Source organism: Phaethon aethereus, assembly GCF_964289735.1.
Source record: "Phaethon aethereus genome assembly, chromosome: 1".
NCBI lineage: Eukaryota > Metazoa > Chordata > Aves > Phaethontiformes > Phaethontidae > Phaethon > Phaethon aethereus.
In genome coordinates, this window is record NC_138575.1 from 71714861 (window position 1) to 71734249 (window position 19389).

General features: G+C 39.2%; 1 protein-coding gene across 1 annotated transcript in view; it reads right to left on the reverse strand.

Moving 5' to 3' along the window:
* Window positions 1-2756: 2756 nt before the first annotated feature.
* The window catches only part of SLC15A5 (solute carrier family 15 member 5), a gene marked incomplete at its 3' end in the record, with an annotated part of 35181 nt that continues 18548 nt past the window's right edge, over window positions 2757-19389 (reverse strand). The window contains exons 6-9 of the mRNA XM_082014273.1: window positions 17205-17393; window positions 12764-12895; window positions 4783-4891; window positions 2757-2901 (exon numbers count right to left, since the gene is read on the reverse strand). Coding sequence (XP_081870399.1) covers window positions 2757-2901; window positions 4783-4891; window positions 12764-12895; window positions 17205-17393 — 575 coding nt within the window. The remainder of the gene's footprint in view (window positions 2902-4782; window positions 4892-12763; window positions 12896-17204; window positions 17394-19389) is intronic.

Genomic DNA, 19389 nt, shown 5'->3' on the forward strand with positions numbered 1-19389 from the left:
TTATGAAAGCTCCCCAACTGCTTCCCTCTCCATTGCTGAAAGCCTTTCTTGCATGATTGCATGACAGAGAGGTCCTGTCGAGGGAGTCAACTAATACTCTTTTTCTTGCAGGATGATCTTAGTCAGACAACAAAACTGCAATAGCTGCATTCCATTCTCTGCTGTCATCTATTCTCACATTTTGATTTCTGAGGAAAAAAAGAAAAAGGGCTTAGGAAGTTTGAGGTCATTCAGCCTGAGCATGCACCAGAGGAAACACTTTATCTTAAAAGAAAGTTAGGTTTCTTGTCCTTCTGTTCTTGATGTAAATGGTTCCAAACTGCTGCTATTTTTGCAGTTTAAAAAAAAAAAAAATTATCATTAGGTGTTAAAAGCATCTCCAGCCCAATTATACTCACTGGCTCAAATCTTAGATTTTACCCTTCTATTACCTAGCTTTTCTCCTTTTGTGTAGAACTCTCAAATGCATTGACAGCAACCACATACCTCTTGTCAGCAGACTCCAGTCAGCATCTTTGCAGCTTTTCTGTGCCAAGACAAAGGTCAAGCCAAGTAAGTATTCAAGTATTCTCACTTTTTCTTTATGGAAAGAAATGAGGATTTTCTATGGCTTAAAGCTGGGTTTATTGCAATACAAATACCATTTAGAAAATAATACCTTACAAGCAAATATCTGTCAGGTGAGATGGACAGATTTATTCAAATATGCGGAAATTAGTCTGCCTCCTATTCTCTGGTGACCTTGGAGACTAGGTTCTTCAGTCTTATGCTGCCTGTCCCTTTCAGCCCCAGCACCAGCTCAGTTTACACAGTCACTTTTGGAGAAAGAGGCTGTCTCTTGTTGGCAGGGCAAGAGCCAGGGCAAGGCAAGCAGGCATCCTTTCTCCTTCCCACACCACTTCTCACAGAGCAAACAGGGAGTTTGTACACTCAGCTCTGCCATCAAGGCATGACACCCCACACTAGTCAGAAAGCACATCTTTGACATGGATGACCATTTCAGATGAACTTGTACGAAGGTATACTTACTTCTTCCATCTCCACCTGTGCACCCTAGAATTACATTAATATCTTCCCTCATGGTAAAAAAATAAACAAAATTCCACAAAAAACTCGCTTCCAGATGGGTACCTCCTGTTTCTACAATATCTGTTTCCATCTGGGCTTTAACAGGTCCCTCGGCCACCTTGTAGCTCTTCTGCTGACCCTGATCTCCATCTTTACAAGTTATTTCCCATGGGACATATGTCAAATGCTTTACTGAAATCAAGACAGATCATGTCTACTATTTTTTTGTTTAGAAAATGAATTCTCATTACACACAGACATTAAGGTAGTCTGGCAAATCTATCTTTGATACATCTGTATTGCATTTTATTCAATTTTCCTTTTATCTCATGACTTCAAGTATTCTCTTTTAATTTAAAAACAAGCAAAACTTAAATACTAGTGAGATCAAATTTAACAGCTTCTGCCTCCTTGCCTTCCTACTTCTTAGATGTAGTTACTACATCTCCCTCCTGCAACGTCCAACCCAAAATTGCAGCATTAAATACGATTAACAGTGGAGAGGCGATTTCCTTTACCAGCTCTTTCATAGTTTCAGATCACAGATTACCCTCTGTGTCACTTCAGTGCATTATATGCCTGCAATGTAGTTTCTCCTGTGGTAGAACATTCCTCATACCTAACAAGCATCCTGGCTTGACTACCACTTCCAATATGAACATCTAGATATCAAAGTGTTCCTTCAGTTTTTGGGTTCAATAGGTTTCCTTTTCACATAAAGACTCCACTTGTATCCTCACTCTCTTTTTTTGTAATATGACTTTAAAAATAATTAAGTGCTAGATTAGCATCGCTCACAATGCCCAAGTTTGCCAATTTTGGGAGTGTTAAATATTGTTTAGATCTGTAAAATGGAATGCATTTTGCTAATCATTTCTTCCCCCACTTCCAACTGCATCTACCCTTTCCCCACTCTTCTTCCTAATTCCCTTCACCCCCTGCAACTGGGCTACAATTAGTAATTTGGACATAGACCAATTCTAGTCTCCAATTCTCCTACTAGCAATTTTCTGTACACCACCCTTTAGGAATGACTAATCCTACAGTGCTTCTGCCAAATAAAAGACTAGATGCCTCAGTATCAATGTTTCATGACAGACTTTATGGGTTTATTACTGGTACATAGTTTCTAGTATCTGGTAGATCTCAAAGCAATTTGCAAAGAAGGTTATTATAACTGTGTCCATTTTACTGAAGGGGAAACTAAGGTAAAGAAGGAATTTGTTGAAGGCTGGGTAGCAGATAAGTAGCAGAGCCAAGCACAGGACACAGGTCTCCCATCTTCGCAATTATCAACCAGACAATACCAGCCTCCAAAATTATTTTTAAATGATACTGTCAAAGTAATTTGCTAAACAAATGCATACATGAGTTTAATTTTGAACCATTACTAAGTACAAATACATGTGGGAACCTATCTATTTCCCTATACAGATTAAAAGACTCTTTCCACCAACCATGCCAAGCAGTGAGCTCTCATTGTCCTTGACATGCATTATGACAGTGCAGCATCCTACAAGGCCAAATCCTATGATGACTGCTATTTTGTAAACTTATAAATAACATTATTATTCCTAAGGTTATTCATAAACACACTGGCAGTTCCACTTAACCATGCAAGGTAATTTACCATTAGAAAGCTTATTAGTAACACAGTCAAAATTTAGTCAAACAAGGGTGAAATTTTATCAGGTTTTCTCCATAGGAGACAAAATGGGAGAATGTACCAGGACACTATCATAATGCTTGATGGCTTTTTCATGCTTCAAAAGTTTTTCTTCAGGAAGACTTCCTCTGAACTCATTGGTGTATTCCTGATTCAGACTGTTGTATCTAGGAGGGAGGATAGGGAAGGAAAACTCTAAAATAATCATGCTTTCTGAGATTAGTTTCACCCATTGTTTATTAAGTAATATTTTGCAAGTTCCAGTGTATTCTGAGTCCTGGACATATAAGCAGCCAAAAAAATAGGATAGTAATACGCACTTTCCTAGAACTTTCAGAACTTCAGGATAAGAAATGTCAAACAGGATGCAGGTGTTAATACTAGCTGTACTGTGTCATTTTAACAAATTTTAAAAAGAAACATGCTTTTTTCCTCAGAGAAATTTTAGTACATTTTTTCTAATTTAGTTTTAAAGCCTCATTTCTCCCCATCCCTAAATTAGTGTTTATCTGAATGGTCATCACCGTTTTTTCTCCCCTCTGGGATAATTCTTATTCAGCACAAAATGAAACAATGACATTTGACCTCAAAAAAAATATTTCATGTAGGTTTTGGTTGCCTTATTGAAAAATGAGGTACCTTCATTTTGAAGTGAAATACCAATTTGAAACAAAATTGTAATAACATTTTTTTTTTTTTTAGGAAGACTGAATGTCAACAAATTTCATCATTAAGATATGTTAATTTGTGGCAAAATTATTTGTTGAGTTCAACCCAATTTTATGGCCACTTTTTGACAACCAAAACCTTTTAGTTTTCAGCAGTAAGTGTCACAAATGAAAATTTTATTTTACAGAAGAATAAAACCCCGTTTTATAAAAGGAAGACAAAGTACATGTAGGAGAAGGATTTCTAATCATGAGTGATGTCACATGTAGAAAGAAGAAAATCAAGAACTAGCCACAGGAATAAATGGATGCTTGTGTCTCATGTTCCGTGGAAATGATTGACAAGATGCTATGGTAATCTTTGGTGCTGCAAAGTTAGGGCTATATGTAGCCTAGAAAAAGCAGTATTTTTTCCTCAAGAATTCTAGAGGTACACTGCCCGTGGAAATTTTCTATTATTGCCATTATCAAATCACAACTTCACCAAGGTTTTGGAAGGATTTCCACAGAACTGCAGCCCAGTGTTGAAGAGAGAATGACACTTGCACGTGCCCCTTCCCCCTCATGGTGACACAGGTTGTTTCCCTCCCTATTCTTGACTAGAAGTATTAATTATAACATCAACAACAGGAAGTTAACTGTGATTAAATATTCCAGAATACAGGAGGCAGACCAACTCTCAGACCACCCTGGATGTAAAAGGGGATTGCAACTGTGAGTTCCTTGCATTTTACAGGCAATATACAGGCATTAAACCTAGGCTCTACAGGTGGCATAAAATTGCTTCCTGTGTGGGGGCTATTGAGCAATCCATTGACTCGAGCAGAAAGTGCATTTATCTCATTGCCCGGTAAAGTATCAGAAAATATTTTAGGGTTATTCTGTTGAAACCACTGCATACATCATTAACCAGTAGCTGTTTACTTTTTTCTTGCAACCCCTCTGCCTACTGTCCTATACTAAAGATGTAAGCTCATTGAGACAACAGCAACCTTTTCTGTATTGGTAAAAAGCCAAGTACAGTGGAGGTCAGTTCCATGACCGAGATATCTTGGTGCTGTGATCTAAACTCCATGACAACATATTTACATCTTCTGCTCTTCATTCGTCAAGGCATTTTTATATTAATAAGACCCCTTAAATATTTAAGGCTAATTACATCAGGTTTGGTGTGGTGGTTTTTTTCCCACCTTACCACATAATTTTTACTGTGAAATTTATCTCCTCAAGGCAGATGAAAGATACTGAAGTCTGAACCCTGAACAATAACATATGATCTATCACTACCAATTCTTTATTACACAGTAGCTTACAGGTTTTGCAAGAATTTCTAACCTTATCTACAAATGAAACATCAAGCTTTCATTTCCCCACGCATACCTGTGCGCAATGGTCCAGAACCCCAGGGTGTTCACCATCATTAAAGAAGCCAAGAAGAAGAAGAATCTCTCCAATTTACCTTCATGCAGCAAGTGTGGAAACCAGTTGCCTGGCAAAGCAGACATTTGAAGCAGAATTAGTTTACCTTGCAGGATGAGATAACTGTGTAAGACACAATCACAGCAGGTGCTTTGAACTCCCCCTGTAGCTATTTATACAGACTTCATTCTCACAGCATCTATGTTTTTTGAGTCTACAGCGTACCTTTGCTCCTGCTTTGCAGACAGGCAATAGAGATCTAGAGAAACTAAAGAACTTTCCTAACAAATCTGAAGTGCACTGGTAAACAGAACTTTGCACAGCTACTACTGTAACGGTCAGGCCATCTTCCCTCTATATTATCCTGTGCACACAGCTAAAGGAATGTTAAGTGTGAACATTTTAGGAAAAACTGGAATTAAGGTGGTCTGTAGAAATCCTTATTCACATCTCTCATTTACCATAATCTCCATTACCAAGATACTACCTGACATTTTACTTTACCTTTCTTCAGAGCTGCCTTTAGCTGTGAGTCTGCAGCACGTCCTAGTCTTGCACACAGCATTTATTTACACAACTCAGACCTTTTTCTGCCAAGGCTTTCGGCAATAGTGTCTGGGACATTTTGGGACCTTAAACTCCATCCAGCAGAGGACACTGCCACGTATATACACCAGAATCTTCCCTGCCTGTATTCTTGTGTGCTTTACCCTACAGATGTATTGCTTTTGATGCTGTCCATCACAACCAGTCTGCAAACAAGCTCAGGTGATAAATGATAACTATGGAAATCAAGATGCTTAAAAAGAAAGTAAGCCCCAGTCAGTCTGCATTTGAAGACAATCAGTATTTGAAGTACCGTAATAAATTACAGCAAAAACATAAAACCAAGGTGAAAAGAAATGGTAGGAAACACAGAACATCAGAGAGAGCTCTACAGTGCTGTAACAACCTTTTACATTATTTGGGAATACACGGTGTTTATTGTCTTTGAAGAAGAAAGAGAGACTGTCTTCATTAGCAAGTAGTGAAGTGCAATAAGAGCAAATACAGAGTGTGAAACAGCTGGTGCTGAGAACGTGATGCCCACACTATGCGCCGCTCAGGGCGGTTCACATCAGACTGGTTCCCACTAACAGCTGGAACACATCAGGCATGAGCATTTTTTTTTTCTTCAGTTCCATCCAAAAGGAATGCATTTTTTTCGCGCTCCAGGATCGGATCAGATCAGAGATGATCAGGAGATTTAGATGAAAAGCACATTCCCGATCTGAACTAAACCACCAGCATCAACATGCTCAAGTCACATTTTTTTTGCTCCCTCGAAGTCTGGTATCAAATCCCACCCATCTAAATAGAGTAGCTATTCAGAAGGGAGAGGAGGAAAAATAGCTTTTATCATAGTTGTGGTGTACAAACCTGATAGCCTTAACTGATCTTTTGATCGCTAGTGCCATCTTTAGCCACCCAATGCCATTCTTAGTTTGTCAAAGTTTTCTAATTAGAGAGGAAAACCAGTTCCACAGCCCAGGAGAGCCAGCAGTCAAAGGATTACACCCCACCCACCCACACATATATTTACATTTTTCTCTTTCCTTCACGTCTTAGAGTTGTAAACACATTGCTTTTCAAAGCAGTTACCTTTAGCTCTCCTGGGATTAACAAGGAACAACTGCCATCAGTGCAGCAGTTTTTCCCAATTCCTCTGCAGTTTGCTCCATGCCATGTTACCTTTCTGCCTGTCACCGAGCAGCAGCACCTCACCTCTGCGTGCGCAGTTCCTTTTGTAGCATTATCTCAAAGCAAGTTTTAAAACGTATCATTTAACGTTGCCAGTTGACTGAGCTCCTAGGTGCTATAACTTCAGTTTAGCAGCTTATAAACTTTTACTGTCATAATTCACAATCAGGTAGTTTTTCACCTCACATCCCCCAGCGGCCAATAGAAATCACAGAGAGCGCGCGGGTATCTGATCAAAGAGAAAGCACGCGTGGGGTTTGGCGCTACAGCTTGTCAAAGCAGAGTTCGCGCTGTCTGCTAGGTTATTTACATCAGCTAGGCTAGCTATAGGAGCAGCAGGAGCTTCCTAATGGAATGGTGTTTACAATGGAACCTGAACAGCAAATATGTACTTAAAAATAGCACTGAGTGATTAAAAAAAAAAAAAAAGAAAAAAAGAGGAATTTAGCAGCTTCGAAGAGAATGGAGTAAAATGGACATTCGAAACTGTCTTAACACTAGCAAAGGCACCATATTGAAGCACTGAAAGTGGGAATGGCTGGTTTTATCAAGGTGGGAGAACAGCCTGGCAAGCAGGAGATTGGGTTCTACCCCCACTACACCACCAGACTCCTCCTTGGTCCAGGTCAAAGATCATCGCTCTGTCTCCTCTCTGCTTGCTTCAGTAATCGCCAGCGTTTAATCAGTGAGGCCAGGATAATGGCACAAAGACTTTGGAAAATCCTGTATTGCAAATGAGCAACAGCATAGGCAGGGCCAAAATTAGATTGGGCATGGTAGGACTCCAGCTCCCATAGCTTGCTCTCTAGTTTACTCCTCTATCCAAAGCAAGAGGTAGGAGCAGGGTCTTTTCCTTTCAGTGAGGGGCAACAAGCTTTGTCAGGGGTGCCTTCCTCTACAGAGAAACAGGTGGCAGCAGTCCTGAAGGTATCCAGACTCATCCTACTGCCAATATGCATTTTCATCAGTGGGTACAGCAAAGACTAGTTTAACCACTTCCTACTTTCAGCAAAAAATATTTACTACTACTTTTTTTTCTTTTTCTTTTTACATGGAAGTTGTTTTTTCATGGAAGAGGGGATAGACCTGAACTACATTTTCTTCTACTTACATTCACTGCACAGAGAATCCTCTGCTGGCAGGAAACCTTGGGAGAAGAATCGTCGGTACTAAAACGTCAGCCATGTGTTTCAGGCAGCAAAACTCCATTTAGACACTCTCACCCCTTACCCCACTAAAACCTTCCACAAGCCATCTTCAGACTCCAGCTCTTCTTCTGACTGGGTTTAGGGGTCATACTTTCAGGATTTTTCTCTCAGCCATGAACACTGTGAACTTATTCGGACAGTTTGTTGGGTTTTGCTGGAGTAAGATGCCCTGGGCACTCCTGTGTTTGAAGAGCTCAGCACTTTCTCATCCTTCAGTCAGCATCCAATATGCTAACAATTCACGTTCCTCAAAAGACACTGCCTTTGGGTTCTGTCGATCCTTTACTTTTCTATGGAGATTGCCAACAGAAGTGCCAATTACAAGGTTGGTTTGTCACATAGATAATTGCTCACCGGGAATTAACTTTCTACATCAAGCTCCCAATTTCCATTTTTATTCCAACAATGGAAATACTTTGTAGCATGAATCACCACAGAGAATCAGAAGTTTCCTTAACCGTGTATATTTTAAAGAGCCTTTTCTTGTTGGTTGGAGGTGAATCAGTTATGTATTTCATGGCAAATTTAGAACAAATGAGAAGATCAAGTCTAGGCGGAGTCAGCTCCTCAAGCCTGCTATACCATACATAGTTGAAATAAAGTGTCTGGTAAACTTTCACTGACATTTTGCAGTCCTATCGATTTTGCATCAAAAACGTTCAGGTAGTACAAGAACAGGGAATATTATACAACAGCAAGAGAAAACACCCAATCCTACCAACACAGGCAGAAAAGTCGGTGAAGGAGGGGTTAGGATATTGACAAAAACCACTTCCCTGTGCTGCTTCTGGTGGATGACAGAGTGACAAACTGCTGGCAATACTAGCCATGAAAGATGTGGAGAGGGCTGTGAGCCAACCTTTGACGTATACTAGTACACACAAAGTATCTGTTACTATGATGGCACCCTTGGACTTACAAAGCCTAAAGTTGCATAGGAAGACATTCAGTTTGTTTGATGAACACCACCATCATATTTTAGTACTGGGAAAACACAGAAGACAAAGCAAAACAGCCACATGCCAGAAGTTAGTCTATTCTGTATGATTCCTGCATTTTTACAGCTATCCTGCAACCTAGACTATGATTATAGAAAAATTTAATTGGTAACTTAGAAAAGGATTGTATCGTCTTCCATCATTTCAAGTTAGTGGGCATATACTTAGTGTTTAATCATATCCAAATTAAAGTCTCAGTCTGCCTCTAATCCTTATTAGCTAAGTAGGCACCAGTGGACACCACCATCTGGACTGCAAGAAATATCCTTTAGTTTTTTCATCTTTTGTATTTTGAATCACACAAGGCTCCAAAACTGAGGGGGGGAAAAAAAAGCCCCCCAAAAAACCCTGGTTCTCTAAATACAACAGGAAAATTGTGTCTGGGGCAGTTTCCTTCCTCTGACCTTTTTTTTTCCTACATATTTACATTAATATTTTTAGAGGAATGTATTCTGAAATGATTGGCATAGGAGGACAGGTTTTGTCTTGCATCTTCTTCCGTTAAAATGTTATGAGAGGTAAGAGATCCAAAAGAAAGCAGTTTCCCAGCTTGTACTGAAAATATCACTGTCACCCGTCATCTGTTTGCACTCGTCAGATTTTTAAAAAAAGTCTTATTTTATCATATTCACACCATCCTCCATAGATGCGTTAAAAATGATTAATGCAGCTTTGACTGTGACTGATATCTGATCAACTTTGCCAATAAAAACCCAAATAAAATTCTAAACTAGTGACATGAAATAGGATATAAAAAAATGTTTAAATTTTGTCAACACCCTCTGTGCTTCAGCACTTCAAAATACACACTGGAGGATCTACTTCACTGTATTCTGAATTGCTTCATAGCAAACATGATCTCATTGCTTAGATATGGCAGAACCAGAAATAATCTTGGCTCAGGTTTGAGTGAAACAAGAATCATGGGACAAGACAAAAGCACCCATAGCCCAAGAGTCACACAATGAACCTTGTTAAATCTTAGAAAACCATTGCATAAATACTAGCATCTTCCTTCAGAAAAAGAGAAAGACCTTTGGTCTTCCAATATAAATAAATTACTTCAGGTTTTTAGGGAAAAAAAAAGTTCCAGTTGGTTTGCTTTACCCCCAGTTCCATAAATTGCCCAGATACTGAATGTTTTACAAGCTCTTTAAACAGAGCTGAAAAAATACTGAATGTGAGTAATGAGAGCTTAATTTGTGTCATTTGAATTAAGAGAGGTCACAATTTTATTCTCTGAAGCACTGTCATCTTTAGAAGGTTCAATAGGTAATCATTAGATTTTATAAGTGGAAAAAAAAATATTATTTTGCTGAGCTGAAGCTTTTAATCACAAGCACCAAACACTATAAGAAGCACAATGGAAGAGTTTGGAAAAAATCCAGATGGAACAAGAGAATTTTGTATATAACATTTCCTATCAAACTAGGAAAAAACCAAAACCAAGCCTAAATGCCTCTTAGGTTTTGTTATAGTCTATACCCAGCTCCAGAAGTTTGATCCCAAGCCTACTTTGATTTATGTGTCAGGAGGGCAAAAGTCTATCTGAGATGAGTAGAGGAATACTCTTAAGTCTTCGGTCTGAAGCGTTATATCACAAATAAAGATACAGAAGTATCTCAATTATTTACAAGCTGTGAATTGCATGAATTGTGGTAACTTGGAATAATTAATCTCATTCAAGCAGGGAACACTGGGAAAGAGAAACCCAGTGAGATTCCACTTAGTTTTAGAAATAAAATGTGAGAGCCCAATAATATGTTGTTTACATACAAATAGGGAAAGTAATCTCTAACACTTTTAACTAGAGCAACAGAGCAAACGTTAAACGGTTTTCCATTAAATTTTCTCTAAAGCTTTTCAAGTTTCACAGAGGACTTCCCCTATTTAGGGGCTTATTCAGTCCCAGTACAACATCTTAATCTGAATACAGACTGTCACTGAATCCCTTGGAAATTTAAGAGTAACTTTTGCTCAGGATAATGGTGCAGTCAATTCCATCTACAGGAATTGTGGATCTGACAAAGTTAAATAAAGACCTAAGTTATACCTTTTTTTTTTTTTTCCAAAGCCAAGTAAAGAAGTTTGCCACCCAATTGCATAAAAATGAGGAGTATTTTAGCCAGGGAACTTTTTCAGTTTGCTCAAAAATCTTGAGCAAAAAGGGTTAGAACATGGCAACTGCAGTCTCTGGAGAATTTGGAGAGTTCAGGCTTTTTGGTCCCAGCCAGGATAAGAATTTAATAAAATAGAATTTCTGGCAAGAAATGAACATTTTCTTTTTTGAATCAATTAAATGTTTTCATACAGACTTACAGAAAAAGAATAAATCATTTTGATACACAATTAGACAAAAATCTACTGAATTGCAAACCAAATGCAAAAATTTCCTCTATTGCTCTGTATAAAAATATTCTATAAAGGAATAAATTACATATATAGTGGCATGACATAGTCAAAATGTTTTGATGCTGACATTATGCTTAATTATTTTATAAATATTCAATTATACCCAAAGTCTAATTGCAGTAAAATGTCAATTTCACTAAAACAAAATATCTCAACCTTATCAAAATTAACAATTTCCATACTTTTGGGGGCAGGGGAAGAAAAAAAGTCAGCACCACAGTCCTTCAGAAGTGTTAATTTCATTGAACCCATATTACACAATGAAAAAAAGAAAAATCTATTCCACTGAGGGAAATTCATGGAAATACTTAACTGTTCTTTGCCTGATTCATTTGGGTAAGCATTCCTGTTTTTACTCATCTCTAGGTGTTGCTTTTAGACCTGATAATAAAATTTTAGCTGAATTGTTAACTTAAAAACAGCACTGCATGTCAAAGAACCAGTCATTTGTTCAGCTCTTGCAAGCAGGCATTAAAATTTCTTGTCATACTTTCAAGAAAACCCATTTCCCCTTATTTTCAAGTTACATGGTTCTTTATGTGGGAAAGAGAAGAACCCAAAACTTAGCCATCAGCAGTTACAAAATTCTGCAGCCATGGTAATTGCAATGGTATCATGCATTAGGGCCAGAAGTTGTGCTCTATAAGACAACAGTTCTCTATAACACAGTAACAAAGAAGCTCATCAGTGGAACACATCTTTGGAAGTACTGCTTCAGCAAGTAGAACTATTTCAGGTGTGTGAACAGAGGGATCCCTGTCCTTCAGTTCAAGATCTCAAATGTTTTACTTTTTAAATTTACTTATGAAACAAGTCTTTTCTGTATTGAACAAAGATTCATCAGCAAAGGCAAAAAAACATGTTAAGAAACTCTTGGCCTATCTTGAAAGTCAGCAACTCGGAAAAATCTCCACTTCAGGGCTCACACTAAATACTCCTCAAAAGGCTGAATCTGAAATAAACCCTTCTGAAACAGTAAGCTCTCTGGGAAATGCAGTATTCAACTGCAAAAGGATAAAACCACAGTGAGACCATATTGTCACAGAATCTGGTTCTTCCAGTAGCTGGGCAAAGGGAGAGGTGTAAAGCAGGCAAGAGAAAAGTAGTGGGTCTAGGGAAACGAATTCCCTAGAAAGCTTTGAAACACTCAACCCAACCTCCTTCCCCCTATGACACTGTGGAACAGAAAGAAAGGCATGTTCTCCATTCTTTGAGGCACTAATCTTGCTCTCATGGCCAGAGGCTTCTACGCAAGCGTGGCTAACATGAATGTACTTCTTCATGAAGATAAAAAGGTGCTTCCTAGACAATTTATTTTCTTGTCTTCCAGAATGGAAGTATAGAGATTGGAGGTGAGGGCTTCCTGCAAGATGCCATTGTCTAATTACTCCACCTATCAAAACTAAGATGACTCATTAAAATTGGATGAATACAGCTGGAAGGCTATTTCCTATCTTAATTCCATCTTAATTGTGAGAGCAAATCAATGAAACTTTGGCATCCCCTTTAATTCTGCTGCCTAATTCTCCAAATCAATAGTATTAGAAAACTGCTCAGGAACACCAGTCATGAGCATATTCTTACCTTGAGTGCCTGCGTGGGCTGTCTGAACAAAAAAAGCTCCCATAAAGCAGCCAGCTCCATTAAAGAGAGTTAAAAAATGCATGGATATCCCTCTAATTCTTTCTGGCACAAGCCGAAATGAAAGTAAGGAACCTTAGAAAGGAAGCAGATACAGTTACAGGTTAAAAAAGAAAAAAGAAAAAGTAAATTATGGTAGAAGATAGACAAGAGAAAAAAATCCAAAATGTCTCTAACAGGGACTTTCTGTGTCTTACACAGAGAATGTACTTGCTGCAGAAAGCAATCAGATGTGTTAGTATGTACCCTATTAACAAAGGATTATACAAACTGTTTAAATAAATCTCCATAACAAGCCATCCCACATACAACTATCAATATCGCACAAGTACATAAAGATCTTTCACCCTGACAGTTGCTTTCACCTTTTAAAACCTCAGGCATAGCAAGACAAGAGAAACACAACCACAGTCAGCAAGCACGAAGACAGAAGATGTGATATTTAACTGCAGGACAGTGGGACCTCCTATGCCAGAGCCAATACAACATGGCCACTAATAAATACCTCCAGAATCCAGAGCTCTACCTTAACTTGGACAGATACCTTGCTTTAACTTAAGGCTGGACAATGCTCCTCTTCCCCACAGAGCAACCCCCAGAGTCACCAGCTAAGTTTTAAGACCTTGTTCTTCACTTTCTTGCCAGATTACTAGACCAGAAGAAGCAACAGCTTTGGTGGCGAGGGGGAGCTGTAGCATGCCGTTGTAGCATGGATGACTATAAATAATCCCACCAGTTGTAATTTGGCTGAACTAGGTTACCATAGGTCTTTATGATAACTGTTCTTTTTGAGTAACTTTCCCTGATTATCAAAGCCTCTTGTTTCCTAATTTCATACCTCTAGCACTCATCCAGACTTTCCTCCAAGCCCCAGTGTCTCCCAAACCTGCTTAGTTGAGTTTGAATGACCTCCAGCTTGAGAAACTTGTCAGCAGAGGATCCTATTTGGATGCTGAGTTGCCTGAAGCATCTCTGAATACAAATGAAACTTTGTAATCACTATCTTCCAGGCTTTTTAATTTGGATGTCCAAATGAGAGCTTTGGAAACATATTAAAGAAAAGAAAAAAACCACCATGGGCAGTGTGTTTTCCTCATTCACAATAGGAATCAAAAGCCTGAGGGCAGGAGAAAGCAGGTGAGCCCAGGACACCATCTGTAGATGCAACAGTACAGTCTGAAACATCATACAGTCAGTGTCCTAGCTAATTTGAATCACTAAGAGCCTAAAAAGTTTTTGGTTATTCCTCCCTTCTAAAAGCAAGGGTGCAAAATACGCATGTTGGCCAAATTCAGCTTGGGTAATTGCATCCTACTTACCTAAATTACCCCTGCTGTTTCCATTGCATACTCTGTTCCTCGCTTCTCCCACGGTGCTGCTGTGAACTATTAAGCAGCTGCTGCATTTCACCCTGGAGACTATTGCATTTCATCGGTGGGTGAAATGATCCCCAGTATATCCTTTAACTAACAGAGCTGTTTGTTACAAGGCTTCCCATTTCTAAGTGCTTTGAGATTTGTTGATGGGCAGATGATATTCTTGTAGCACTTCAGCAAACGCTGCAAATCTGCTAACCCTTTGTAGGGCAAAGCAGTTACAGCCTGGACACTGGCAGTGTAACACAGCTGCTGTGGCCAGCAGGCTGGCTTCCCATCACCAGCAATCTCATGTGCTGTGGGGGCAAATGCCTGTTAGTACTGTCCCACAGGATGGAGTTGGTTTGGTTTGCTGTTTTTTTGTTGTGGGGTTTTTTTGTTTCGTTTTGTTGGGTTTGTGGGTTTGGGGTTTTTTTTGGTGTGGGGTTTTTTTTGTGGGTTTTTTTGGTGTGTTTTTGCTTTTTTTTTTCCTTTTAAATCATTGGGCTTTAAAAGGGTAATTTCCTAGTTTAAACCAAGCTAGGGTTACAAATTCAAGCTGTCAGAGGCTTGTGAGGTCTTACATTCTAACATTGTAGAGAAGAACAATTATTTTATCATTGTTTTGTTTTATTTTTTAAAGACTCAGTGCGAGGGAAACAGTAAATACTGATATTATTCTAAAAGATGCTCATGCCACATGAAGCAGATGATTATGTAAAACTCCTATAACAAGATAATGAAACATATTGTATAAACACAACTATAAGTATCAGGGCACAAATGTAGATAAAGAGTTCAATATGCCAAATCTAACTCCTCTAACCAAGCAGTTCAGAAATGAGATATCTCCTCTCTTCCCTCTGATTACAAGTGTGAATATTTCTGTCTTCAACTTGGATCATGTACTTTCATGCCAAGTAAATTATTATGATAATTGAATTTGACCTTCTGCATAACAAAGGCACTAAAATGTCAGGAAAGGTGAAACAATTATTTAAGTGTCTAGGCTGTCATTACCATCCATGGAGATCCACTGAATAGCTCCTGAACAGCAATTCAGTTCAAATTGAAGTAGAAATCTAGAGTTCAGTTCAGTAACCTGAATACAGATGCCCAGCGCTGCCTGAAATGCTCTAGTTCACCTTCGCCATCTCCATGGGGCTGCCCGATAAGGTGCAAGGCCTGGGGAAAAACCATGCTCTTCTCCAGCAGCCGCCGGAGGCCATGCAGGTACCATGAAGAGCCTGCTTGCCCTGCGTGCACAGCCTAGGTACTTTGTGACAAACGGTGCCAGACACCTGTGTGTGGGCAAGCGAATGGAGGCCTGCATCTACATTGACTACAGCACTATTTTAGGTACCTACCTTTAGTTTTCTACACGCAAGTCTCAAATTCAGAAGTCCCATTTGCCTGGGTTATCAAATCACACCTCTAACAGCAGCTCTTAACAAGATGCTTAATCTTTATTTAAATGGAGAAGACCACTTTTCTTCCTAAGGAATTCTAATCACAATCCTTTAAAAAGATTAAAAAAAAAAAATCCCAAGACAGAGCTTTATTTCTTTTCTAAAGGCTAATGTCATCTTCTAGTCACTGGGCTTGTGTTGTGTTTCACTGTGCTAGATTAAAAAGCCTTATTCTACCAGTAATACTCTTCTCATGCTTCTGCATGAGAAGACTGTAAGCAAACCACCTCCTAACCTTTTTTTTGTTAAGCTAAACAGAGAAGGTCACAGTTTTCAGTTACATTTAGCCTGTAACCTAGAAACCACATTACCTGCCTAGAAACCTGTCTCAGTTAAGTACTTGAGAGCTATCAGATGAAGAGGCGTTATGAAAGTGCTAAGTATTTAAAACTAGGGAAAATTACCTTTTTAGTTACAGACCATGACCCACAGCTCTCAGTAGTCTTATAGTGTAAGAATGAAGCTGAAACACTGAAGTTATTTTCCTGCTCTTAAATAAAAATATGAAGATTTCTGGGGTTTTACTGGAACAGTAGATACTCAACCTGTAGAATTAAATGCCTGCAGAAATCAGCTAATCAATTACTTTACCTGTGTCTCTAAGTGAATGTTGATTAGATTATTTTTGTAATACTAACATTTTTTTAAGCTCTACAAGGTAAAACACTGGTAAGCACTCTGTGTGCTCCTCAGAAGATAAGCCTCAGGAATGTCAGTGTAGATGTGGAAAGGTAAATTATGGAAGGGAGAGAAGGTTCAGACTCACAATCAAGAGCAAGTCTACATAATTTACGGATGGCAGGTGTGAGCTAAGCTCTGCCTGTGCTCTGCAAAACAGGAGTGTTTATCTCTGGCTCCATGCCACAAGCTAAAGCATGATGCTCTGTGCAGGCATGTACACATGACTCCCAACTGGAGCACAAACAAAAAATTTTACACCTGCCTACAATATTCTCCAAGTTATCCTGCCAGTTGGATTGTGTTGCCTGCCTGTATATGCTTGGTGACAGTGAAAACCACGTAATAATTCTGTCACCTGGGTCCACAAATGAAAAAGGTTAAGCTAAATTGCTTCACCTTGCTTTGACTGTGGCCTAAAAAGTGCTCATAGATCATAACCACAGCTCAGCTGTCATGTGCGTACTTGTTCCATCTCAAGAAAATCATCACAAAAGTGTTCAGGTGAGAAGGGACCTCGGGAGCTCATCTGGTCCATCCCCCACCTGAAGCAGGTTCATCTTCAAGACCAGTCATGCATCTGAGCCCAGAGTCCCACCACCCTGATCACCTCCCCGCCGAACGGTGGATTACGCACCCCAAGGACCTGACCAGGCTGTGTTACCTTCCAGTTAATCTGGAACAATGTCATTGATCACACTGAGTTACAGCCAGCAAGATAAATTATGCTACTCTGAAGCAGGTAAAGCACAGATCTGCTCATTAAGCCCATGGAAGAGAGCCAGGGATAAAATATCAGATGACAGTAATTATTTTTAGGAAGCTGATATCATTCTCTGTGAATCAGGACACTCTTGCTTTAGCCTGTGAGATTTTACTTACAGGAGGGAGTTACTAAGGCTTCAGCCACTCCAAGTAGGATGTACTGAGGAGCTAAGTGGAAGCAAGACATGGAGGAGACCAGGAGAACCTCCTCGGAAAGAGTCTGCTCCACCTGAGGGAAATGCTTTCGGTGTATTTCAGAGAAGCCAGCAACCATCACAGAAAGCGCAGCAGATAACTGACCTACAACTGGGTAAAGAACACAGAGAGCATTCACCAAGATTGTAGTTACAGGATCATCCTGTATTTAGAATAAAATGTAGTCCTAGGAGATGCAAAAGAGGCTCCCTCCCCTACCCCCCCGCCCCATCTTCTCTGGACACATAAACATGAATAAAGAGTACTTGCCACACCACAAGCCTAACTCTTTATAGCAAAGGGACACCAGCTCAGCACAGAAAGAATTTAGGGATGCAGAATGAAAGAGAGGGGAAAAACACTTCTGAAGAGCAAAGTCACAAAGAAGAACTTCTTTGGAAGACTGGGAGAGGTAAGAAAGGAGGAGAGAAAGAAAAGGCAGAAGCCCTTCCAGATATCACAAGAGACTGGGTAGGAACAAGACTACCAAACAGGGCCAAATTCTCCTATTCAAGCAGTAATAAGATTCTGAAATATACACATACACTGTATGCTTTACCCATTTGTTTGCTGTACAAAAATAAGTAGTGCAGGCAGTTGAAGTACTGGATTTCTAAGGCTGCAGGCCATGGTAGAAGCGAAAAAGATCAGCAGTGCATACCACACCTCAGGAGATCAAGCATTCCTACATTTTCCCCTTTCCCTCCACTATAGTTTCCTTGAACTACTTTTGAAAGTTTGTTGGATAGTGTATTTGTTGGACTGTTTAACATTTTAGGATGAGATGAGCTGCATGACTAAAGAGATGATCTCCAGCTTTTGAAGTGTTTACACATAAACTGTTGGACTACAGTTGCCTCCTGCCTTCTTCAGTTGTCCTGAAGAAGTATCACTGCATGATCCATAATACAATGGATTCTCAATACATTTCAATATATTACTGCACATGCAACACATGGAGTCCTACTGCCTGCCTCACGTGGTAAGGCACAAGTGCAAGTATTGCACAAGCACACAGGGCAGGAAAAAACTCCTATATGTTTAGCCTCATAATGCAAGATAAAAACTTCTAATAAACTCAGATTTATTTTAAACACCTCACACTTCACCACACATTGCATAGAGGATGCTATCTAAATGTATTATTTTATATTTCTTGATGTTGAAGGTATGAAATAGTTGTAGCTTCTCAGAACAGAAAAGCACAAAGAAAGCAAAGTATTCAAGTAAGTCTCTTGAACTTGAAACACTTATACTTCTGATGTTTTGAGCTCCCATTGATTTTGTGTTTGTGATTCCCCAGCATTTCTAAGCTATAATGGAAGTAAAAGTGTAAGAATTTGGTTTCTTTTGACAGCTTTGGCTCAAATACCTAGACTATATTTTTCCATTTGTCTTATAAAGACTCATCTCACTTCATGACTGGAAATCGTTACACTTATTAGATTTTATGTTGACAGTCAAAGGCTTTTGTTCCGTATTATGCTTATAAAGTTTGTCTCTTTTGGGTGTCAGAGCAGAAGAGGCAGAAAACTAAGTGGCCTTAGCCTTGTTACGGTTTTGCACGCATCTGTTTTTCTTCTCTCAGTGGCAAACTCTCAAACCTTTCCACCAGCACAGTTTTCCTGCATTTTCACAACTTTAAATACCCTCCCCACCACCTAACCTAAGGCTTGGAAGCTGTTTTGCTGTTAAGGCCCCTCTAGTGCTTAATAAGAACATCAATGAATTATTGCTTGAAAATTGATGTCAGGAGGGAATTCAACAGCATTTTCTAGCCAATGCACCTTATCAAGGCCAGGTATAAAAGCCCTCAAGGAGCTTCTTGTAATCTACCAAAGCAAGAGTTCTAGTGAAAAATTATGTTAGTACTAAAGAAACCTCAAGCAGTTCAATATTACTACACAGTGCTGTATTTTAAGCATTTTCTTTACTAAAAGCCAAAACATTTCAGAAAAAAGTAACCTCTGAATGTCCAACAATTATAACATTTCTTTTAACACATTATGTGGCAGAGGAAAAAACTGAGAGCCTTGGAGACCTGGTTTTCTTCCTATCTCTTCTCCCTTCAGTCCTCTAAAACACAGAGTTTGGAATTACCATCTGA